The sequence below is a fragment of the Suncus etruscus genome, chromosome 11 (assembly GCF_024139225.1).
Source record: "Suncus etruscus isolate mSunEtr1 chromosome 11, mSunEtr1.pri.cur, whole genome shotgun sequence".
NCBI classification, from domain to species: Eukaryota; Metazoa; Chordata; class Mammalia; order Eulipotyphla; family Soricidae; genus Suncus; species Suncus etruscus.
In genome coordinates this window covers 9069913-9093697 of record NC_064858.1, presented here as the reverse complement: position 1 = coordinate 9093697, position 23785 = coordinate 9069913, and the positions used below count along the sequence as shown (strand labels likewise).

Sequence of the window (23785 nt, the reverse complement as noted above, 5' to 3'; positions counted from 1 at the left end):
AGGGAGGGAGGGAGGGAGGGGGAGGAAGGGAGGGAGGGAGGAAGGAAGGAAGGAAGGTGGGAGGGAGGGAGGGAGGGAGGGAGGGAGGAGGGAGGGGGGGGAGGGAGGGAGGGAGGAAGGGGAGGGAGGAAGGAAGGAAGGAAGAAAGAGAGGGAGGGATGGGGGAAGGAAGGAAGGAAGGAAGGAAGGAGGGAGGGAGGAAGGAAGGAAGAAAGAGAGGGAGGGATGGGGGAAGGAAGGAAGGAAAGAAGGAAGGAAGGAAGGAGGGAGGGAGGGAGGAGGGAGGGAGGAAGGGAGGGAGGAAGGAAGGAAGGAAGGAAGGAAGGAGGAAGGAAGGAAGGAGGGAGGGAGGGAGGGAGGAAGGAAGGAAGGAGGGAGGGAGGGAGGGAGGCACGCAAGGACGGAAGGTAGCGAGGACGGAAGGAGGGAGGGAAGGAGAAGGAAGGAAGAGAGAGAGCGAGAGAAAGAAAGAAGGAAAGCAAGAAAGAAAGAAAGAAAGAAAGAAAAAGAAAGAAAGAAAGAAAGAAGAAAAAGAAAGAAAGAAAGAAAGAAAAAAAGGAGAAAGAAAGAAAGAAAGAAGAAAGAAAGAAAGAAAGAAAGAAAGAAGAAAAGAAAAGAAGAGTTTTAGGTGGTGTGTGAGGCTCAGGGATAACCGACATCCTCATAACCAACACAAGGCTGTAGTTAAGGTGGTCTCCCTCCTTTATGCTTTTCATCCCTTCCTTTTATGGGGGGCACACAGGGTGATGCTCAGGGGTCACTCCTGGTTATGCACTCAGAAATCTCTCCTGGCTTGGGGGACCATATGGGACACCGGGGGATCGAACAGCTGTCCGTCCTAGGCTAGCGCCGGCGCCCCTCACCACCCTTTCTATGATGAATCCCGGGTTCAGGGAAATTAAGCCTGCCTGGGAGTGATGGTGGGGGTTCCAGCCCACTCCCCAGTGGTTGCCAGGCAACCTGGAAGCTTCTACAAGATACAGGACTCAAAAGGGAGGGAGGGAGGGAGAGAGGGAAGAAGGAGGGAAGGAAGGAGGGAGGAGAGAGGGAGAGATGAAGGGAGGAAGTGAAGAAGAGGGCGGGGACTCAGAGCACCCTGGCCTGGGCTGTCAACAGAGGCTCAGTGTGAGCTGGGGAGGGGTGAGAGGTGTGAAGAGTGTGGGGGATAGGATTGGTAGCAGCCCTTGCCGTTACTCAGCTGGCTTTTAAAGGTGATGGGTGAGACAGAGAGAGACAGACAGAGAGACAGACAGAGAGAGACAGAGAGAGAGATCCCAGGGATTAAACAACTCAGGACCTCACACATACAAGGCCAGTGTTCTTAATTTGGGGGCCACACCCAGCGGTACTCAGAGCTCACTCCTAGAAGGCGCTCAGGAATAACTCCTGGTGTGTTCAGGGTAAGCCTATGGGATGTCAGAGATCGAACCCCGGTTGGGGCACATGCAAGGCCAGCACCCACCCCCTTGGTGTCTTATTGCTTGACCCTGCAGTTCTGACGCTCGAGTTAACGCCAAAGATTGAGAGTCCATCAACAAAGAGTCAATAGATTGTATCCCCTGCCTGCTTACCGATTTACAAATCTCTAGATGTGGGGGTTCGGGTGGTGGTGATCATCTCCTGTTTCAGGGTGCAGGGGGGTGATCACCTTCTAGTGTTATAGGAATATCACAAAAAAGTCCAAAGCTGCTGTGGAAGCTCTGTTTTGCAGGTGCTCCCGAGAAAAGGCAGAAGAGAGGGGCAGTTAAAATTGCAGCTCAGGAGTGCAGGAAAGTGTGGTGGAAGAGACTAGATGGCAGGTTTCTGGGGCTTCCCCCTCAGTTCTTCTTGTGGTCGTGGCACTTTGGGGGTGGGGTGGTGGGAAGCACAGGCCAGCTTTGCTCCAGCAGCGCCCCTGTGGGGGAGGAGGGACTCTGAGGGCTCCCCAGCCTTCTCCAGCTTGCACCCCTGGAGAGCGGCCGTAGGTACCCACCCACGCAGTGTGGGGCACAGCGACCAGCAGCAAGCCGTTGCCATGGCCACAGGAGGGGGGCATGGATGTGAAGTGGTGCCCCCACCTCAGCTCGCCTTGGGTGACGTCATGGCTGTCCCTGGCTCTGACAGGCCACCTGCGGCTGGGTCTGGCCTTTAAAAAGGCGGCTCCTCCTGACCTGCAGTCTGTCACCGTCACCCTCTGCTCCTGACTGCCAAGCTGAACCCAACAGTTCCCTATTCTGCTCCGGACACCAGACTGACCAGAGAGAGGCAAGTGTGGGGGCACTTCACAGACACTGTCCCCCAGATGGAGACCCACTCCTCTTCACTCTTTTCTGCACTCTTAGGGAGCATGAATTGGGGAGGGGGAGGGAGACCAAGGGAGCGGTGAAATATGGGGAGGGTGTGGAAGGTTTTCTTCAGACTAGGGAGACTCCCACCAGGAAATCTTGCAAAATCACATCTGATTTGGATCCAGGACCTAGAGGGAGGAAGGAACCAGATCCTAAAATCCAGGGGCAGAGGCTTGGTGGCTGGGGGAGTGAGCTGGAAGGGCTCCAAGCTGCTGTCAGACCCAGAGAAGGGAAATGGGGGGGGCTCGGAGCAGTTATGACGCTCCTAGGGCAGGTGGGGTTGCATCTGGTTATCAGGTTGGCTTTGCACCCCCACCAATGAGGCAGCCCCAGATCTGAGCACCTCCAGAGCCCCAGGCAAGTCAACCTGTTTGCATGCAGAAAGGGGTGGGAGCTCCTCCGCCCTCTCCTGGCCCACCACGCCAGTGGTGGAGTCCAGAACTCCCGCCACAGATGTGCAGAGAGAAGGCAGAAAGTGCTGGAAGGTCTCCGAGCAACCATCCCAGTGCTCAGGCTGCAATCTAGCCTATGCGATGACAGTAGATAATTCTCCTAAGCCAGAGAGGGCTGAAAAAGCGCCGCTGTGAAGACACAACCTGCTCTACCTTTTCCAAGGAGACAAAGCGCTTGCTCTTTGGGTCCTGGTCTCCTGGGGTGAGAGACCCCCCAGATTCCGAGGGTCCCTGACACCAATGCCGAGTTTCAGCACCAGGGGCTGGACAGCGGCGACGCACCCACCGGGGATGGATTCTGTCTCCAGATGCGGGAGACTGAAGGTGAGTAAGGGTTGGAGGGAAAAAAGGAGGGATCCGGGGGGGATCCCGGGATGGAGGGGAGTTCCTTTTTCCAGCGTGATTGCCCCCAGCTCCAAGATTCCAAGTCCAGCAGAGCACTGACTCATGGACACTTCACCCAAACTGATTGGAATATGAGGGTGTGTGTTGCAGGGCTGAGACCCAAAGAAGCGAGGGGAAGTAGTGGGCGCTGGTCCTCCTCCCCAAAACGTTGTTGCCAGACTACACTGAATCCATGTCCTGCTCTTGCTCCCACCCCTTCCTTCCTCCTCTTCCTCCTCCTCTTCCTCTCTCCACCCCCGCATCCTCCTTCGCGCTCATGAAGATGCTCCAGCCCAGGTAAGAAGGGGGGTACCTAAAAGCATGCCCCCAAAAGAACCTCAAAGTGCTCTTAGTCTAGCCCGATTAAACCCAAGAGAAACCACTAGGAGGAAGGAATCAAGACTAAGTTCTGGGCTCACAAAGGAAGAATGCCGGGCTGCCGGCTCTGGGGTGGTTACCAAGCAACCAGCTGGCCTGTGCCTCCTGTTGCCTTGGTTACCAGGGGGAGGGGGACCTTTTACCACTGATTATCTGCAGCATCTGAGTTCCTTAAAATTCAGGCATTTTAAAGGGGGGCACCCCTCGTTGGCTGTCTGGGTGGGAATCACAGCCTGGGGGAAATTCGGGGGTGATAGGAATTAGAGCAAACCCCAAAAGGTAAAATTTGTCCTTGTAAGTCAAAACTGGTCAAACACAGCAATGACATTTGCTGGAAAGATTTCTCTCATTCTCTCCTCCAATCCTCAGAAATGGGATCGTGTTCCTTGCTGTCCCCCAGCTATTTATTTAAGTAGAGGGTTCAGCTTCTGTACCCTATTTATTTTTTTCTTTTGTTGGTCATACCCTGGCAGTACTCAGGGGGTTACTCCTGACTCTGTACTCAGGAATTACTTCTTGGGGATCATATGAAGTGTAGGTCAGCTCTGTGCAAGGCAACCCCCCCCTACTCACTGTAAGATCGTTCATCTGCACCTCTTTTTAAATCAGAACATCCTTTGCTCTTGGTGGATAAATGGGACGGAGAGAGGGGGCATTGACTAAGGGAGGTCTCTGCCAGAGATTCCTCACAATTGGGATGGGGTGAATTTTAAATTAGACATATTCACCTGTGCACACAGAAAGCCCAGCTAGAAACGCAGGAAATGAGGTTCCCCCACCCAAATAAAAGTTGAAAGCCAAAATAAATAAATGAATACATTTTTAAAAAAGTTGAAAGCTGGGGCCGAAGCGATAACTCAGTGGTAAAGCATTTGCCTTATATGCGGCTGAGCGAGTGTAGGACAGACTTGGGTTTCCATCCTCGCCATCCCATATGGTCCCCAAAGCCAAGAAGCAATTTCTGAGTGCAAAAGCCAGGTGTAACCCCTGAGCATCACAGGGTGTGACCCCTCCCCCCAAAAAGTTGAAAGCCTCAGTTACCTACACTGAGTCTTCAACCTTTTCATTCTGTTCCTGTGGGCCTTTCGAATGTGCCGTCGGTCGCTTCAACTTTCTCTGCTCTGTCTCCCTGAGTCCCTTTTACTATCAATCTAGCACTCACTTGGTTTCTCACATGCCGCCTTGTTCGTGTTTATCAGCCACATCTGGTTGGAAAATGGTCTTTCTCTCCATCTCTCAATTTCCATCTGAATGGATGTTGCGGGGGGGGGGGGCGGGGGGCGGGGGGCGGGGAATCACCAGTAACTTGGAAGCCTACAGGGTCTGTGTTCTGTTCTAGTTCAAATTCAGCTCTGTAAAACCACCCCTCAACTTTCTCTTTCCCAAGGGGGAACTTTGTCTTCTGAGAATCAGGAAATCAGGGAGTTTCAAGGCCCAGTGGTCACAGATGTGGTGACCAGCTAACACAGGACACCAGTTAACACACACCTCCTTTGCCTCTCACCCGTGGAAATGGCAAAGATCTGAGGAAATGTTAGATGCTAATCAAAAGTGGGTTTGTTTTTTTTTTCCATCACATAATCTCAGGCAAGAGTACAGTGTGTAAGGCACTTGCTTATACACAGATGGCTCAGGTTCCTTCCTTTGGCATCACATCTTGTCACTCAAATAATGCCAGGATGCTCCCAGGCACAGAGCATAGCTCTGTGTGGTCCAAAATCATTGCTAGGTGTGGTTCAAAAGCCAAATAAAGTTTTTTAATAATGTCAATGAAACATGAAGGCTGAAATAATACCTTCCGTGAGTTAGAGATCATTTGTGCTCTGGAGTCATTTGCATTAAAATGCATGACTTTTGGGGCCAGAATAATAGGACAGCAGTAGGACTTTTGCCTTGGGTGCTACCTACTCAGGGACGAACTCCAGTTTGTTTTTTGTTTGTTTGTTTGTTTGTTTTTTGTTTTTGGGGTCACGCCCGGCGGTGCTCAGGGGTTACTCCTGGCTGTCTGGCTCAGAAATAGCTCCTGGCAGGCACGGGGGGACCATTACGGGACGCCGGGATTCGAACCAACCAACCTTTGGTCCTGGATCGGCTGCTTGCAAGGCAAACACCGCTGTGCTATCTCTCCGGGCCCTCGAAACCCCAGTTTGTTTCCGGTATCCCATATGGTCCCCAGAGCCCTGCCAGGATAGATTTCTGAGCCCAGAGCCAGGAGTAACTCCTGTGATCCAAAAAAAAAAAAAAAAGAAGAAGAAGTTTTGACTTTTTTGTTACTAATAGAAACTTCTCAGACTGGAATTACACACTGCTCCCCCCACCCCAGAAACAATCTTCCTGGGGCCCGAGAGAGATAGCACAGTGGGCATTTGCCTTGTAAGCAGCCGATCCAGACCAAAGTGTGGTTGGTTATAATCCCGGTGTCCCATATGATTCCCCGTGCCTGCCAGGAGCTATTTTTTGAGCAGCAGCCAGGAGTAACCCCTGAGCACCGCCGGGGGTGGTCCCAAAAACCAAAAAAAAAAAAAAAAAAAAAAAAATAAAAAAAAGGCTTTGCGCAGTGGCAGTATCGTAGCCAATGAGGTTTATCCGAGGCGCGATTATTGCTATTTGAAAACTTTTCTCAATACCCCACCTGTGGATGACTTGAAATATAGTCGGCATTGGCAATTTTTTGACAGTCTCTACAGAGACTGAAAAAGAAAGAAAGAAGGAAGGAGGAAGGAAGGAAGGAAGGAAGGAAGGAGAAGGAAGGAAAGGAAGGAAGGAAGGAAGGCAAAGGAAGGAAGGAAGGGAAGGAAGGAAGGGAAGGAAGGAAGAGGAAGGAATAGAAAGAAAGAGAAAGAAAGAAAGAGAACAGAAAGAAAGAAACGAAAGAAAGAAAGAAAGAAAGAAAGAAAAAGAAAAGAAAGAAAGAAAGAAAGAAAGAAAGAAAGAAAGAAAGATCTTCCTTCATCAATTTTCAGGAGTAGGGATGCAGCTATCATTGAACAAATTAAAAATGTCTTAATTGATTTTTAAGTTATTATTCATTTTGAGGAAGTCACTGGCCTTGCATATGGCTAACTCAGGTTCAATCCCCAACACCTCATAGGATCCCTGCGAGGAGTGATTCTTTTTTTCATTCTGTTTGTTTGTTTGTTTTGGGGCCACATCTGGTGGCACTCTGGGGTTACTCCTGGCTCTGAGCTCAGAAATCACTTTTGGCAGGCTCAGGGGACCATATGGGATGCCGGGAATCAAACTCAGGTTTGTCCTGGGTCCACCGCATGCAAGGCAAACACCCTACCGTTGTGCTATCTCTCCGACCCCTAGGGGAAATTCTTGGGTGCAGAGCCAGGAGTAAGCCCTGAGTACTGCCAATTATGACCACCAAAAAAGACAAAAACCCCAATAAGAGCCTAAAGTCCAAGGATCCTTGATTTCCCTGGGTTTCTTCTGGGAATGAGAGAAAACTTGGGAGTTTGGAGAGGGGCTTTCTTCCCCAGTTCCCAGCCCTCAGAGAGAATGAGCTTGCTTTGCAGGGATGAGGCCCTGAGTGCCATCCCTAATATTGTAAAAACTTAAAATTAAAATATCCAGAATCCGGGCCCGGAGAGATAGCACAGCGGCATTTGCCTTGCAAGCAGCCGATCCAGAACCAAAGGTGGTTGGTTCGAATCCTGGTGTCCCATATGGTCCCCCGTGCCTGCCAGGAGCTATTTCTGAGCAGACAGCCAGGAGTAACCCCTGAGTACCGCCGGGTGTGGCCCAAAAACAAACAAACAAAAAAAAAATATATATATATATATATATCTCCAGAATCCTAGAGCTACTACAGCAGGTACACACTTTGTTTTTGGTTTATATTTTGGGCCACATCTGGCCATGTCCCCTCACTCTGGGCCCTGGAAGTGAACTAGTTTGTTCTTTCCACTCTGCTTTCACCCAAAGGTCTGTTAGGACCCTGGGGAGCATCCGTCCCCAGGAAGAACAGATAACTCATGGTTCTCTCCTTGAGGACTTCAGCTCTGCCAAAACCGACATGGATGCCTTCCTTCATGAGTAGAGAAGAGACAAGGATCTGGGCACAGGAAAGGCTGTAAGCAGGAGGGCAGAGGGAAGTGGGCAGAGCTCATCCAGGATGGGTAATACGCCAGGGTTCGGAGCTACTTAAATGAAGGCTTTGAAGGACTAGGGACAGTAACTGACTGGTATAGGATACTGGCCTGATGTGGCTGACCCAGGTTTTGGTCCTAGTCAGGAACAATTCTTTTATTTTTTGTTTTGGGACCACACCCAGCAGCGCTCAGGGCTTACTCCTGACTCTGTGCTCAGAAATCACTCCTAGCAGGCTCGGGGGACCCTATGGGATGCCAGGGATCAAACCTGGGTTCATCCTGGGTCGGCCATGTGCAAGGTAAACACCTTACCACTGTGTTATCTCTCCAGCCCTAGGAATGATTCTTGAGCACAGAGTCAGGAGTAACCTCAACAGTGTCAAGTGCGGGTCCCTCCCCTCTCCCAAAAAATATGTAGGGAATGAGAGACCAGAGAGACATAGTACAGTGAGGAAGGCACATGATTTCATGTAGCCAGTTGGAATCCATCCTCATAGTGTCTCCAACCCAGCCAGGAATGAGCAAGCCCTGAGCACTGAGCTGGGAGTGACCCCTGAGCACAGAATTGAAAGGACACTCAGCACTGAGCCAGTAATGAGCTTGAAACAGAGAGTTGAGATTGAACCCTGAGCACAGAATTCAGAGTGAGCGACACTGAGTGCAGAGCTGGGAGCAAGCCTTAATTACTGTGTCAGGAGTGAGTCCCGAACCCCCCCTTCTCTTGCTGACGTGGAGAGGAAGAAGTGGGCTGAGCAATCATGGCCTTTGCAGCAGGAAGTGCTGGCTGGTCCTCAGGGGCTCCCCTGGCAGCTACATCTCTACACCCCACTCCTCTCCCAGTCCTGTTCCCAGCCCTCGTGGGGAGATAAATAGGGGCTCAGATTCCTATCGCCATGGGAACAGGAAGGGCCACACCGGCCCCCCTTCCCCATCTCTGCTGGCAGAAGAGGGAAGGGGCAGTGAGTGAGGGCTGGCACGGGAACCATGGCAACCTGTGTTGCCAAGGAAATGGCCAGGGCCAGGGACAGAAGCTTCAAGTGGGGAGAGGAAGTGGGGGTGGCGACATCTCCTGGACTGGTTTTTTGGCCATCAGGGCTGCATTTCTACCTCTCCCACCTGATAGTACCCAGAGGTAAAGACTTTTGGAAAGGGGGGCTGTTAGGTTCTGGTGCAGCCCCTGGGTCCAGTGGAAATGAATTCCCTGCATAGGGGCCGAAGAGATAGCATGGATGTAGGGTGTTTGTCTTACATACAGAAGGACTGTGGTTCGAATCCCGGCATCTCATATGGTCCCTCGAGCCTGCCAGGAGCGATTTCTGAGTGTAGAGCTAGGAGTAACCCTTGAGCGCCGCCAGGTGTGACCCAAAACCCAAAATAAAATAAAATAAAATAAAAATAAATAAACAATTTCCTGCATAACCTTGATCCACTTGCCCAGCACTGATTCCCAGAGGCCATCAGTTCTGTGCAGACTCCAGGACTGGGTTGTGAGCAAAGGGCCTCAGTTCACACCAAGCTGGGACCTTTGGGTTCTGGTTGCCACCCCAGCACTTCCGGGTGTACTAGCCCAATCCGATGCACTGTAGTGTAAGCACCCATCCCATTTCAGCCTTGTTTGTTTGTTTGTTTTGGTTTTTCGGTACACCCAGCAGTGCTCAGGGGTTACTCCTGGCTCTAACACTCAGAAATCGCCCCTGATTTCGCTCAGGGGACCATATGGGATGCCAGGATTCGAACCATCGACCTTCTGCATGCAAGGCAAACAAACTCTTTACCTCAATGCTATCTCTCCGGCCCCTTTTATTTTGTTTTTATGGGCCACACCTGGCGATGCTCAGGGGTCACTTCTGGCTCTGCACTCAGAAATCACCCCTGGCAGGCTCAGGGGACCATATGGGATGTCAGGGATCGAACCTGGGTCTGTCCCAGTTGGCCACATACACGTGCAAGACAAACGCCATACCACTGTGCTGTCTCTCCAGCCCTGCTTGTCAACAGTTCAGGGTGTACCCTTTTGTGCAGGAGAGTCCTGTCAGCCTGTGCCCAGATCCACCCAGCTTCTTTCCCTTGTGGCCTGTTTAGCTCCCCTCTCGGTGCTCATTTACCAGGAGATGGACTGTCCAGCCCAGCACTGCTAGTACCCCCACTGCCCCACAAAGGAGACCTGGGAACTTAGTTTTTTTTCTCCACATCCAAGCTGAGATCTTTGTCTCTCAACCTAAGGAAAAGTCAGGATTCTCAGCAGGACAGAGCAACCAGGGTGATGCTTTTTTATACCTCTAGTAATAATACACACACACACACACACACACAACTAAAGAAGGGCCAGTGGGTCAGGCACTAGCCAAGCACACAGCCAACCTGGATTCAATCCCCACTACCCCCTCACCCCAAGAGTCCTCCAGCCCAGCTAGGAGTGATCTCTGAGCACAGAGCCAGTAGCCAGCCAGGCACAGTGTAGGGGATGGTCAAATAAAACAGGGGAAATAAGGAGAAGAAATTAGTGTGTCTGGTAAGGAAGGGGCACATTTGGGTGGGGGTCCTGCCCCTCAACTCTGCCCCTGCTTCAGTTCCCTACTTCTGAGCTCAGTGCTTTTAAGGAAGGAGGAGAGAAATCAGAGCCTCCGATTACCTGGGAGCAGGTTCAGAAGCAAATAAAGGAAGAGGCTAGGGAGGGTTGTGGGGCTGTTGGGGTCAAATAGCATGAGGTGCACGACCAGTGACCGGTTCCAGCTGGAAGACTTGTGATTTTGTTGTTGTTTCTCCACTTCAACAGCAAATCCTGGTCTACCTGATGGTGCTGGTCCCAGCGGCGGACTGGGGGAAGCCCCCCCCCCTTTTCTGGTTCCTAGGAAATGCCCCTAGAGCTCCTCTATGGCACGAATCTTCCAGAAGCTAGATAAACTAGGCTGTGAGCAGAGAAACAGAAATGGGGCTGTTCTTGTCGAGGGAAATAATGCCACTTCTGTACCCTTGACTCTAGACCAGAGAGGGATGCCCTCATTTTCTCATGGACTCTCCCACCCAAGGGACACCCACAGCAAGGGATGCCTGCCAGAGAGGGCTCAGAGTTCTGGTGTCTCTGACAGTGGGGCTTTGGGGGCCTGGGCTAGCTGTGCTAGCCCGTAGGCAGTGACTCTGGCTGGCTCTGTGGCAGAAAGTGGGGACACTCCTACCTGGGCCGCCGGAATTGTTGGCACCGGCCCCGGGTTGCAGAGTGGACTCTTGTGCATGCCCATGGCATCACCCGCTGGGTGGGGGAGACCCAGAAGCCCCCCCCCATAGACCAAAGCTCTCCCAGACAGATCATAAACATCCAAGGTTTTGTTCCTGCCTGGGGTCACCTGGTCCTAAGGTGACCCCTAAGTGGCAAGAGAGACCCTCCAGCGGGAACTTCTTTCTCATACCCTTGCAACAGTTGGGGAGGTCTGGTCAGCAGTTTGGGGAGAAATTATAAAACTAAGAAGAAATTGGCTCACCCTGAAGTAGCCCTAAAGCTCCAGAGATCACAGTCTTTTTTTTGTTTGTTTGTTTTGGGGTAACACCCGGCAGGCGGCAGGCGTTCAGGAGTTACTGCTGGCTCAGTATTTAGAAATCGCTCCTGCAGGGCCCGGAGAGATAGCACATCGATGTTTGCCTTGCAAGCACCCGATCCAGGACCTAAGGTGGTTGGTTCGAATCCCGGTGTCCTATATGGTCCCCCATGCCTGCCAGGAGCTATTTCTGAGCAGACAGCCAGGAGTCACACCTGAGCACCGCCGGGTGTGACCCAAAAACCAAAAAAAGAAATCGCTCCTGCAGGCTCTGGGGACTAAATGGGATGCCTGGATTTGAACCACCATCTATCCTGGATCAGCTGTGGCTGCGTGCAAGACAAAAGCCCTACTGCTGTGCTCTCTCTGCGGGGCCCCAGATCACCACCCTTTGGGATGCAAATCGAGAGAGCCAGAAAAATGAGGTATCCCCCCCCCAAACAGGGCAGAAACCCCTCAGGAAAAGGGGGAACTAGGAAAGAGTAGGAAAGTTCTGGGAAGAACGTGGAGTCTCAGACTTTTCCCTGCAACAGGGTGCAGATGACATTTTTTTGAGATTTCTAGAGCCTGGAATGGGGACGGAGTCCCAGTATAAGTGAACCTTGAAAAGGCACGTTGGGGCTGGCAGAGGGGTCCCTTGGCCTTTTGCCCTCCCCAGAACGTGCTGTTCCTTCTTGAACTCTCCTCTCTCCTTCCCTTCTCTCACTTTCTCTAAATTAGGTTTCTTCTAATAAGATGGATTTACTTCACTATTTTGTCTCCTTCTGTTTTGCCTGACTTACTCCTGACTGCATGCAGGAACCACTCCTGCCAGTTCTATGGGACCCTATGAGGTGCCAGGGTTGGCCAAGTTGGCCAAGTGTGAGGCTCCCAGCTATGCTCCCAGCTCTAGGCCCCCTTAGTTTTATGAGAGATATCGAAGGTCCTGGAATCCCTGTTCCAAAGTAAGGACAAACTCGTTCCTCTAAGGAACAAGGAATTAACCCCCTGCAGCCAGGCTTTTGGGAACCATATGGGGCCCCATCCGCACTCCTGTGCCTCGCCACATGGGAAACCCTATGGGATGCTGGGTTTCGAACCCTGGTTGGCCACATGCAAGGCAAGCACCATCCCTACTGTGCTAGTAGTGCTCCAGTTCCTCAAATTCCCATTTTTCTTTTTTTTTTTTTTTTTTTTTTTTTTTGGTTTTTGGGCCATACCCGGCGGTGCTCAGGGGATACTCCTGGCTGTCCGCTCAGAAATAGCTCCTGGCAGGCACGGGGGACCCTATGGGACACCGGGATTCGAACCAACCACCTTTGGTCCTGGATCGGCTGCTTGCAAGGCAAACGCCACTCACTGTGCTATCTCTCCGGGCCCAAATTCCCATTTTTCAATGCCCTAACGAGTTAAGCCTAGTACAACTTTTATGATTTTCCTCTAGGTTTTCTCAGCGAAATAAACAACTTAGTACTTCAGAGATAACCGTCTAAACAGGATCAACAAGTAAACTGCCTGCTGCCTCAGTTTACCTGCTGGCTACACCTTTAGGCCCCTCGCAGGGGAAAACACAGGGAAGCAGCGCCCTCTGCTGGCTCTTTTGGGTAATTGCCACTGAGCCGCGCACCTGTTGGTATCTGACTCTTCTCCAGTCCCTACAAAAGTTAAGTCGCCCCCAAACCCACTGTGAAAAAAAACTTCTTAGATGATTCCAGTGTTCAACCATGATTGAGGACCACTGACTTCGAGATACATTTTAAGCCCGTAATGGAACCAGAAACAGCACAGGATAAAATTGCATTGAATCTGTCTGGAGATCCAGTGGGGAGTGCAAATTGCCTTGCACTAGCCACAACCAAGTTTAGATAGTGGTACCCCAGAGGGTTCCCCAAACTCACCAGGAGTGAGCACTGGTGAGTGTGGTTCAAAAGCTCCCACCACTCTCAAAAGGAGATAAACTGGGTCATTTATCCTCTTTTTTTCTGGGGGGGGGGAGTCACACCAGTGATGCTCAGGGGTTACTCCTGGTTATGCGCTCAGAAATCTCAGAAATCGCTCCTGGCTTAGGGGACCATATGGGATGCTGGGGATTGAGCTCAGGTCTGTCCTGGGTCAGTCGTGTGCAAGGCAAATGCCCCACTGCTGTGTTATCGCTCTGATTCCTGGGTCATTGATTCTTTTACTAAGTATACATGAATCCAGTAACATGGATATTACTTTTTACAAAAATAAAGACATTTTGTTTGTTTGTTTGTTTTGCCACATTCAGTGATAACCACTGCCTCTGCAGTCAGCAATCACTCCTGGTGATGCTTGGGGTAGTCTATGGGCTGCCTGGAATACACCTAGGTTAGCTGCATGCAAAGCAAATGCACCACCCACTACCATTGCTCTGGCCTCAGCAGACTTTTAGGGTTTTTTTTTTTTTAGATATTAAACTGATAAGAACAGATACTACACTTGATCTTAGCCAAAAGACCGAAAAGCGATAGACTTTTAGTTTTGACTAACATAAACACTGACAAACATTAGTTCACATAAAAAATAAATAGCGTAAGGAAGTAAAGGAAGTTTATTCTGGGTCAGTCCTTTTTCCCTTCCTTCCTTCCTTCCTTCCTTCCTTCCTTCCTTCCTTCTTTTTTCTTCTTTTCTTTCTTTCTAGGTCAGTTCTTTCTTTTCTTCTTTATTTCTTTTTTTTTTTTTTTTTTTTTGGTTTTTGGGCCACACCCGATAACGCTCAGGGGTTACTCCTGGCTATGTGCTCAGAAGTTGCTCCTGGCTTGGGGGACCATATGGGACACCGGGGGATCGAACCTCGGTCCGTCCAAGGTTAGCGCAGGCAAGGCAGGCACCTTACCTTTAGCGCCACCGCCCGGCCCTTCTTCTTTATTTCTTTCTTTTCTCTTTCTTTCTTATTTCTGCTTTCATTTTCTTCTTCTTCTTCTTCTCTCTCTCTCTCTCTCTCTCTCTCTCTCTCTCTCTCTCTCTCTCTCTCTCTCTCTTCTCTCTCTCTCTCTCTCTCTCTCTCTCTCTCTCTCTCTCTCTCTCTCTCTCTCTCTCTCTCTCTCTCTCTCTCTCTCTCTCTCTCTCTTTCCTTCCTTCCTCCCTCCCTCCCTCCCTCATCCATGCAAGGCCAGTGCTTCACCGCTAAGCTCCCCAGCCTCTGGACTTTAGTCATCTTTACTTCCCATCATCATATATCTCACTAATTCTTCCAGCTATCCAGGGACCTAACTAAATCAGGGTTGGGAGTACCAGGAATTCTAGTACTCCTGTCTCTTTAAAAAAAGAATTCCCGCCGGGCCGGAGAGAGAGCATGGAGGTAAGGCGGTTGCCTTTCATGCATAAGGTCATTGGTTCGAATCCTGGCATCCCATAGGATCCCCCCGAGCCTGCCAGGAGTAGCCCAAAAAACAAAAAGAAAAAGAAAAGAAAATTCCCGCCGCCAGACCGGTTTAGACACTAAGCCACGCCCCCTGTCAACCATGTGTTTTACCGTCCAATCACCTGCGAGCCGGGTCCTTCACCAATCAAAAGCGGCCTTGGGCGGGCACTGCCGCTCCGCGGGCCAATAGAAGCGCGACAGGGAGTCACGTGGGGGACCGGCAGTCGAAACGCCACGTGGGTGCGGTGGACTGCGCAGCGTGTAGCAGGTAAGTCTGATCGGCCTTTGCGACCCTGCCCGGGACTCGAACCTGCGACCTTGGAAGTGGTGGGCGCTTGGGCAAGATCAGGACAGCCCTGGGCACTGCCGATCCTGCTCCCCGGGCCCGCTCCAGGGTCTCAGCCCTTGCTGGGCGCCATCTGTCCCGGGCCTGTTAGGGTGGTGGTGGCTGGAGAGCGTTTAGGCCTTGTCCTGCCCAAGCCAGGGGCCCTGCTTGCTGGGAGTTGGGGCCCAGGACTTGCCCTTCCCCGTTCTGCGGGATTTATCTGCTCCACACCCATGACTTTCCTTTTATTTTTCTTTATTTTCCTTATGTTTTACTTTCTTATTTTTTTTATTTTTGGGTCACACCCGGCAGCGCTCAGGGATTAGTTACTCCTGGCTGTGTGCTCAAAAATCGCTCCTGGCAGGCTCGGGGGACCCTTGGGATGCCCCGGGATTCAAACCACTGACCTTCTGCATGCAAGGCAAGCACCCCTCCTCCATGCTATATCTCCGACCCCTATTTTCCAAACTTTTTAAAGATTACAGACACACTATATCCATTAAAAGTGTCCCCAATTTTTTTTTTTTGTTTTTTTTTTGGAGGGGGGAGCCACACCCGTTTGATGCTCAGGGGTTACTCCTGGCTAAGGGCTCAGAATTGCCCCTGGCTTGGGGGGACCATATGGGATGCTGGGGGTTCGAACCATGGTCCTTCCTTGACTAGTGCTTGCAAGGCAGACACCTTACCTCTAGCGCCACCTCTCCGGCCCCAAAAGTGTCCCCAATTTAAGGCACATCATCAAACACTTGTGCCATCAAGAATTCAAGAATGCATTTATGGGGTTTGATCCCCAGCCATCCCATATGGTCCCACCAGGCGAGTTTCTTAGCTGTGAGAAATTTTTTTAGCAACACAGACCGAGTATCAGGCCTCAGGGGTTGGGGGTTGGGGGTAGGGGTGAAGGGTCTGCAGGTTCTCGGATCCCTTGGCTAAGGTGGCATCTCTGATCCGGTGGGGTGGCCCTAGGACTTCCTGGTTCTTGGGACTCGCCTGTTTTAGGGGGACCCCTCCAGAAGGGGACCCCTTTTGTGCAGTAAGATCTCGTTGGAGGGGGGTTGGAACTGTGGCGCAAGTATTAGGCCATTTTCCTTGTACACGCTGACCTAAGACAGACTGTGGTTCAATCCCTCACGTCCCATATGGTCCCCCAAGCCAGGAACGATTTCTGAGTGCATAGCCAGAAGTAACCCCTGAGCGTCATCGGGTGTGGCCCAGAAACCCCCCCAAAGAAAAATCTCACTGGAAGGGGCCAAAGCAATAGCACAGCAGGTAGGGCACTTGCCTTGCACGAAGCTGACCTGGGTTCAATCCCTGGCATCCCATATTTCCCCTCCCTCCAAGCCTGTCAGGAGTGATTTCTGAACACAGAGCCAGGAGTAACTCCTGAGCTCCGTGGCCTAGAACAAACCAAAAAGATCTCGCTGGTTGGGGGTGACTTTGATGGCTCTGGTCAGCAGGTGCTCCTGGTCCATCTGGCTTTTGGGGGGCTTTACTGGGAGGACTAGGGAGTGACAGACATGTGGACTACTCCTTGCTGTCACGGATAGGCTTCCCTGCTGCTGTCCTGTATACAGGACAGGGTGGGGACATGCCCTGGGTAATTGCAAGTTCCCAGGCAGGAATGCAGGAGTGAGGCAGAGTGCCCTTGTCTGCCCAGGCAAGCTGGTTTCTAATCCCTTTGAAGACTTGCACGTCCACTGGGAGGGAGCTCCGGCCTCTCAGGGAAGGGAAAGCAGGAGGTGGTGCCCCCCACACCCACCACCTGTTTGCAGAGCACCAGCCACCTTGATTTTTAGGGCCACACCCAGCGGTGCTCAGGGTTACTCCTGGCTCTGCACTCAGGAATCACTTCTGACGGTGCTTGGTGACCAAAAGGGGTGTCAGGGATAGAAATGGGTTGGCAGCATGAAGGCAAATGCCCTTCCTGCTCAGGCCCTGCTCTAGCCCCTTTTAAAGGGAGCACTTCTGGGGAAGCTGAAATAAGCAAAGGGGGTGCACCCCACCCCCTTTACACACAGGCAACACACACACTATCTTCTCCCCCATCTTCCTACCTGTGCGGATTAAAGCTGGGGAGTGGGATGACCTACTTTGGGGTCACCCTCAGGGCAGGTAGCAGTGTCCTACGGAGGTGGGGAGACCCCCACTGGCAGACCTCATGACCAGAACCTGCCACACACAGTGGGGAGGGGCCAGGCAGAGGGTAAGGTTCAGATAGGACCAATTCCAAGGGCAAAGTCCAGTCCTGTGGGAAGACAGACCTAGACAGGGAGGCCACGGAAAAGTGGGGTACAAAGGAGACAGCCAACCACAATGAGGGGAAGGGCTTCGTGCCTGTCCCTCTGGGCAGCTGTTGTCTGCCCCATAATTGCTCTCCCCCTTCCCGCCCTGTGCCAGGATTTGGTGCTGGTGGAAAGGGGGCCTGGCACCTTGTTTTCTCAGCCTTGCCTGAAGGGCACCTTTGGGAGGTTTTCCCTGTGATATTTCTTGGAATGGGGAAAGACAGTGGGGTTCCTGGGAGAGAACTTGGGGATGTTGGTTTACTCCCAGTATTGAACATCTGAGCAATGGGGCCTTTGTGCCAAGAGAAAGGATGGGGGTAGGGGGTGGGGGGTGCTCTTGCTTTGTAGGTAGTCAACCCAAGTACCATCCCTGGCACCGCTAGTTTCCCCCACCCCATCCTCATGAGAAATGATCCCTGAACACAGCCGGGTGTGTCCCCAAGGCAAAAATAAAATGGAGGTGGGGCTAGAACAAAAGCACAGTGGGGAAGGTGTTTCCCTGCATGTGACTGACCTATGTTTGATGCCCGGCATCCCATAGGGTCTCCAGAGCCAGCCAGGAGTGATTTTCTTTTATTGGGGGGGGGGGGAGTCACACCCAGCAGCACTCGGAGGTTTCTCCTGGCTCTACACTCAGAAATCCCCCTGCCGAGATTCAAACCACCATCTTGCATGCAAGGCAGATGCCCTACTTCCATGCTATCTCCGGCCCCAGGAGTGATTTATTTTTTATAATTTTAACTTGATTTTCTTTTATTAAAATTAATATCGTTATTAAGGACACACCTTGATCATAAATATGATTGTAGTTGGGTTTCAGTCATGAGGAGTGATTTTTTGAGCACAGACATGAGTAACCTCTGAGTGTGCCTTGTGAGGTCTAAAAACAAAAAGGGGGACATTTGGAGCCAGAGTTGGGAGTTGGGCAGGCTATGAGCACTGGGAACCTTGCTCACCACCCTTACTCCTTGCCCTGCAGGTTGCCACCTCTTGTCCAAGAAGTGAGCCAGTGACATGGTGTCTCGGGAGGCCACTGTGTCCGCCCAGTGCCTGTGCCCCGCTGCAGCTGGCCTGGGTGTCAAGGATGTGCTTCGGAAGAAGCCCAAGAGGCGGAGCCGGCAGCACCAGCGGGTCCTGGCACAGCGCAAGGTGCTACCCCAACCGCCACCACTGGGCCCCAGTGCATCCCCTAGGCCTGGGCCCTCCAGGGAACCACGGTGCCGAGGGAGACTGCGTCCCAGGGCATCTGCAGGGTGCGTGGCCTCACCCAGCAAATACGTGGCCATCGACTGTGAGATGGTGGGCACAGGGCCCCAGGGCCGAGTAAGCGAGCTGGCCCGCTGCTCCGTGGTCAGCTATCACGGCGACGTCCTGTATGACAAGTACGTCCTTCCCGAACAGCCCATCACTGACTTTCGCAGCCGATGGAGCGGGATCACGCCGCAGCACATGGCCAAAGCCATCCCCTTCCAGGTGGCCCAGAAGGAGGTAAAGTGGGTCGTACTGCTCTGGCTGGAGGTGGGGATGGGGGCCAGAAACAAGGATTCAGGCTGGCTCTTGAGCCAGGGGGTGACCGGTCTTACCCTCCCTCCCACCCAACTGTGGCCCCAGATGCCCTCCCCCACTAAGCATTCTGTTTTCAGTGAATTGGGCGAACTTCACGGGGTTCTCATGTAGTAAAAGTCAGGGGCATGAGCAATAAGACAGCCTGGAGTGTGCTTGCCTTGTTTTGTTTATTTGTTTATTTTTTGGGTTTATTTTATTTAGGGGGCTTCACACCCAGCAGTGCTTAGGGGTTACTCCTAGCTCTACGCTCAGAAATTGCTCCTGGCAGGCTCCAGGGACCATGTGGGAAGCTGGGATTCGAACCACCGCCCTTCTGCTAGCAAGGCAAACGTCCCACCTTCATGCTATCTCTCCGGTCCCAACTTATTTATTTTTTTGGTTTTTGGGCCATACCTGGTGGTGCTCAGGTATTACTCCTGGCTCCGCTCAGAAATTACTCCTGACAGGCTCAGAGGACCCTATGGGATGCCAGGGATTGAACCTGGGTTTGTCCAAGTTAACAGCATGTAAGGTAAATGCCCTACTGCTGTGCTATCACTCTGGCTCCAAGGGCATTTGCCTTGAACTGTGGCTGACCCTGGTTCGATCCCAGTGTCCCATAGGGTCCCTGAGGGATCAGATGTGCTCCCTGAGCATAGATCAGGAGTAAGCCCTAAATACCACCTGGTATGAGCCCAAAATAAGCAAACAGGGCCAGAGCAGTAGCACAGTAGAGAGGGCACTTGTCTTGCCAACCCAGGTTTGATCCTTGGCATCCTATAGGGTTCCCTGAGCCTGTCAGGAGTAACCACTGAGCACTATTGGGTGAGGCAGAAAACAAACAAATGAATAAACCTGAGCAAACAAAAATCTGGAGTCTGGGGCACAAAGCTGGTACCTTGTGCCTTGGACCGTAGTAGGGTCTGGAGTCTGCATCTTCCTGTCCCCAACCCCAGATCCTGAAGCTGCTGAAGGGGAAGGTGGTGGTGGGCCACGCAGTGCACAATGACTTCCAGGTGCTCAAGTACACCCATCCACGCAGCCACATCCGAGACACCACCTGCGTGCCCAGACTGCTGAGCTCTGGCGGGCCCCCCAAGGCTCGTGTGTCCCTCAAGGACCTGGCCCTGCATCTGCTGCACAAAAAGATCCAGGTATGGCCTGGGTGTGGTGGGCCAGCCTTGGTGAGGTGGGAGTCTGCCAGCCTCACCTCCCCAGCCCGCCTTCCTCACTTCCACCCTTTGCAGGTGGGTCACCATGGACACTCATCAGTGGAGGATGCCGCCACAGCCATGGAGCTGTACCAGCTGGTAGAGCACCGCTGGGAGGAGAAGATGCGCCGCTTCTGCACCCAGCAGGAAGACCAAGAGGATGACAGTAGCTCTGACATGCAGCAGTTCATGGATGACCGCTACTGGCCCGACGACCTGGGCCCCAGTCCTGCGGCTGGAGGAGGAGGGACACCGAGTTCCCCTGGGGACTAGTGGACTCAGTTTCTCAGTGAGGCTCTCTCTGTACCTCTCCCACCCCTGGGGTTTGGCCAGGAGATACCAGGAGCTTCGAAAGCAGATCCCAGACCCTTTACGGGATCCACGTGGGGTTTGTCCCCAGATGAAGTTCCAGCAGGATGGTACCTGGGGTTGCAGTGAGGAGTATTTTCATACTCAGATCTCATCCTGGTCTCCCTGGGCCGCTGGCTCAAGGAAACGAAGCTGCTGATGTTTTAGCGGCACCTGTCTTGACCTAGCCTTCTAGCATCAGGCCCTACACACAAACATTCTGCTGCCTTCATGTTCATTATCACATCCCATCATGATAAGCCAGGCACGCTGTTGTGTTTGTCCTGTTTGTGCTCCTTGACTATACCCCCTATGTGGCTGGAGCTAACCTCTGAAGCCTGTAAGACAGACGAAATATGGCAAATGGTTATTATATACATTACCTTTATTTAAAAAGAAAACAAAACTATTTCATGTACTTGTCGACAATTATTCTTGCTTTCCATGGGCTGTCCCTGTGGCTTTTGAAAGGGCTAAGGATGGGGCCAGAGCAATAGCACAGCAGTAGGGTTTGCCATACCCAGCAGTGCTCAGGGGTTACTTCTGGCTCTTCGCTCAGAAACCATTCCTGGAAGGCTCAGGGAACCATAAGGGATGCAGGAAATTGAACCTGGATCTGTCCCAGGTTGGCCACTTGCAAGGCAAACGCGCTACCACTGTGCTATCGCTCCAGCCCCTCTTTAAATATTTTTAATTTACTTCAAGGAGAGCCCCACACAACTACTGAATGGTACTTTGAAGAAGGTGCACAGGCTCAGAAAACAATTTATTTCCCTATCTGGGTACAAATTGACAAAGAATAGGTAACAGGAAACCTCATCTGAGGAAAAGGCTATGCTTATATATTTCCACAGATGGCAGCCCCATCAAAGATTGGGTCCTGTTACGTTGAATTCAGACTCAAATCCATCCAACTGGACTACCAGATTGCCAGAAGCCCCTAGAACCTCTCAAACTAGCCCCGAGCTGTTCACTAATGAGTCCTTTTTATCCTTTTTGGGATTCACCGATGCCTATTTCCAGACAAGGATGGAACCCCTTTTAACCTTTCTCTAGATCATTCTCATGATCCTATAGGCATCAGTATGCCTCCCTTTCCTTCCCAAGCTTGCATCCACACCAAGATCCTGAGCTATCCTGTCTAATCACCCACATATTATTGGCTCTTGCAAACCCATGTTCCATCCAGACTGACCATTAAAGTAACTTCTTCAGGTCAAATCCCAATCCCAGTTTCTAATTCCATCTCTTCAAAAAAAACTGGAAATAGTTTGGAATGATAGCACAGAATGGCAGGGCATTTGCCTTGCAAGCTGCTGACCTGGGATGAACCCGGATTTGATCCCAGCACCCTATATGGTCTCCCAGGGCTGCCAGGAGTAACCCAAGAGTGTCGTTGCTGGGTGTGGCCCACCACAAAAAAAAATGGAAGTATTTGGCTGGAGAGAAATAGCGCAGCGGTAGGGTGTTTGCCTTGCATGCAGCTGATCCAGGACTGACAATGGTTTGAATCCCAGCATCCCATAGGGTCTCCCAAGCCTGCCAGGAGTAACCCCTGAGCACTGCTGGGTATGACCTTAAAAAAAAATGGAAATATTTGTCTAAGAACTGGACAGAATGTGGGTCTGCCCTAGGCAAAATATTGTTTTGTTTGTTTTTGTTTTTTGGGCCACACCCATTTGACGTTCCAGTTACTCCTGGCTATGCGCTCAGAAGTCGCTCCTGGCTTGGGGGGACCATATGGGACGCCGGGGGATCGAACCTCAGTCCGTCTGCTTGCAAGGCAGACACCTTACCTCTAGTGCCACCTTCCCGGCCCCCTAGGCAAAATATTGTGATTTTAATCACATAATAATAATGTGATTTAAGGAGCAGGAGAGATAGCACAGCGGTAAGGCGTTTGCCTTGCATGCTGAAGGTTGCTGGTTCAAAGCCTGCCAGGGGCAATTTCTGAACATAGAGCCAAGAACAACGCCTAAGCATTGCCGGGTGTGACCCAAAAAAAAAACAAAAAAAATGTGATTGAAATCACATTATGATATAATAGACTGAGGGCTTAGAGGCAAGTTTGTTCCTGAAGACCCAGATTGTGCTAAATGCCATTTGCACCCTGCAGCCAACTGTCCTTACACTTCTCTCACCAGTTTTCATATCTAGGTCCCTGGAATGACATGATGGGGTATTTGCCCCCACAGCTTACCCCCAACACACTGACCTGTGGAAATTTACTGCTACCCTCTTCCCAGCCACCATTGGGATGGTAGCTTCATGTATTATACTAGTTATAACATCTTTTTTTTTTTTTTTGGTTTTGGGGCCACACCCAGTGACGCTCAGGGGTTACTCCTGGCTATGCGCTCAGAAATCACTCCTGGCTTGGGGGACCATATGGGACACCAGAGGATTGAACTACACTGCTCCAGGGCTTATAACATCCTCTTTTTTTTTTTTTTTTTTTGGTTTTTGGGCTACACCCAGCATTGCTCAGGGGTCACTCCTGGCTGTCTGCTCAAAAATAGCTCCTGGCAGGCACGGGGGACCATATGGGACACCGGGATTCGAACCAACCACCTTTGGTCCTGATTGGCTGCTTGCAAGGCAAATGCCACTGTGCTATCTCTCCGGGCCCATAACATTCTCTTTCAATGAAAATGTGTTAAACATCCCTCTGTGCTTGCCCAAGTGAAGCATGCTCTCCTTTGATCCTCTCCTAAAAAGGACTTCTTGTCAATTTTGTACCTTGTTTACCTGTCTTAAGTCTTCCCTCTCAATTCAAGTATAATCTTTCAAAAGCTAGGTCACAAATATGGCTGCCAGTCAACCTGACGGAGAGTGGCAGCGTTTCCCTCCTGAAGGACTGATAACAGAGGTCCTGACATGTCCATCTACTCTAGTAATTCATCAGACTGCTGATAACTGTTGGCTTGGGGATAATAGCTGTCACCACTACAGCTGCAGTAGTAGGCACAGCTCTCCAAACCTCAGTTTAGATGCATGACATCATCAAAACATGACAGAATTACTCACCCCCGCCCTGGACATGCAGGCCACAGTCAATTGACACGGAACAGTGATTGGACACTTGGCAACAAGCTCTGCTCTGCTCAGGGTACAGGAATGAGTCAGTATCTTCGAACAAAGAATAAAAAAAAAGGAACTGTTTTGTGACTGGAGTAATTCCACATTTTGTGTAACCCCCATCCCAGAGGTTTAACAGGTTTGCCCACAGATGGGAGAAAATTAGATACCACCTGCAGGTCTGGTAGGAAAATATGTCTGTAGGGATTTATGCCCTTCAGAATGAGGTTTTCCAAGTGTTCAGAGATAAGCTTCTGTTGGGTCCCGTTTACTTCTTTATTGGTTGTTTGAGAATCCACAAAAAGCTCCCAAAATGAGAAATTGATTCCCATCCCTTTGTGCCCTTTTGTGGGGAGATCTTGGTAATATTTATCCACAGCAAATAATCCACACAGACAGGAGAGTTAAGGGGTAAAAGGTTGGGCAAAGAGAGTCCTTTAACAGCCTGCTGCTAGCTCCAA

The 23785-nt window shown here is 51.3% G+C and overlaps 1 protein-coding gene, 1 non-coding gene and 1 pseudogene across 2 annotated transcripts; 2 read left to right on the top strand and 1 right to left on the bottom strand.

The window, feature by feature from the left end:
• The first annotated feature begins 6087 nt into the window (after window positions 1-6087).
• LOC126023377 (U4 spliceosomal RNA) lies at window positions 6088-6231 on the top strand. Its single transcript, XR_007500513.1, has one exon. It is a non-coding gene; the product is annotated as a U4 spliceosomal RNA (small nuclear RNA).
• Window positions 6232-13559: 7328 nt separating this feature from the next.
• On the bottom strand, window positions 13560-13640 carry LOC126023333 (uncharacterized; annotated as a pseudogene).
• A 1125-nt stretch (window positions 13641-14765) lies between these two features.
• LOC126022381 (apoptosis-enhancing nuclease-like) lies at window positions 14766-20430 on the top strand. Its single transcript, XM_049783269.1, has 4 exons — window positions 14766-14803; window positions 18122-18630; window positions 19644-19841; window positions 19935-20430. The coding sequence occupies exons 2-4, from the start codon at window positions 18157-18159 to the stop codon at window positions 20169-20171; spliced, it is 909 nt and encodes a 302-aa protein (XP_049639226.1). The 5' UTR covers window positions 14766-14803; window positions 18122-18156; the 3' UTR covers window positions 20172-20430.
• The last annotated feature ends 3355 nt before the right edge of the window (window positions 20431-23785 follow it).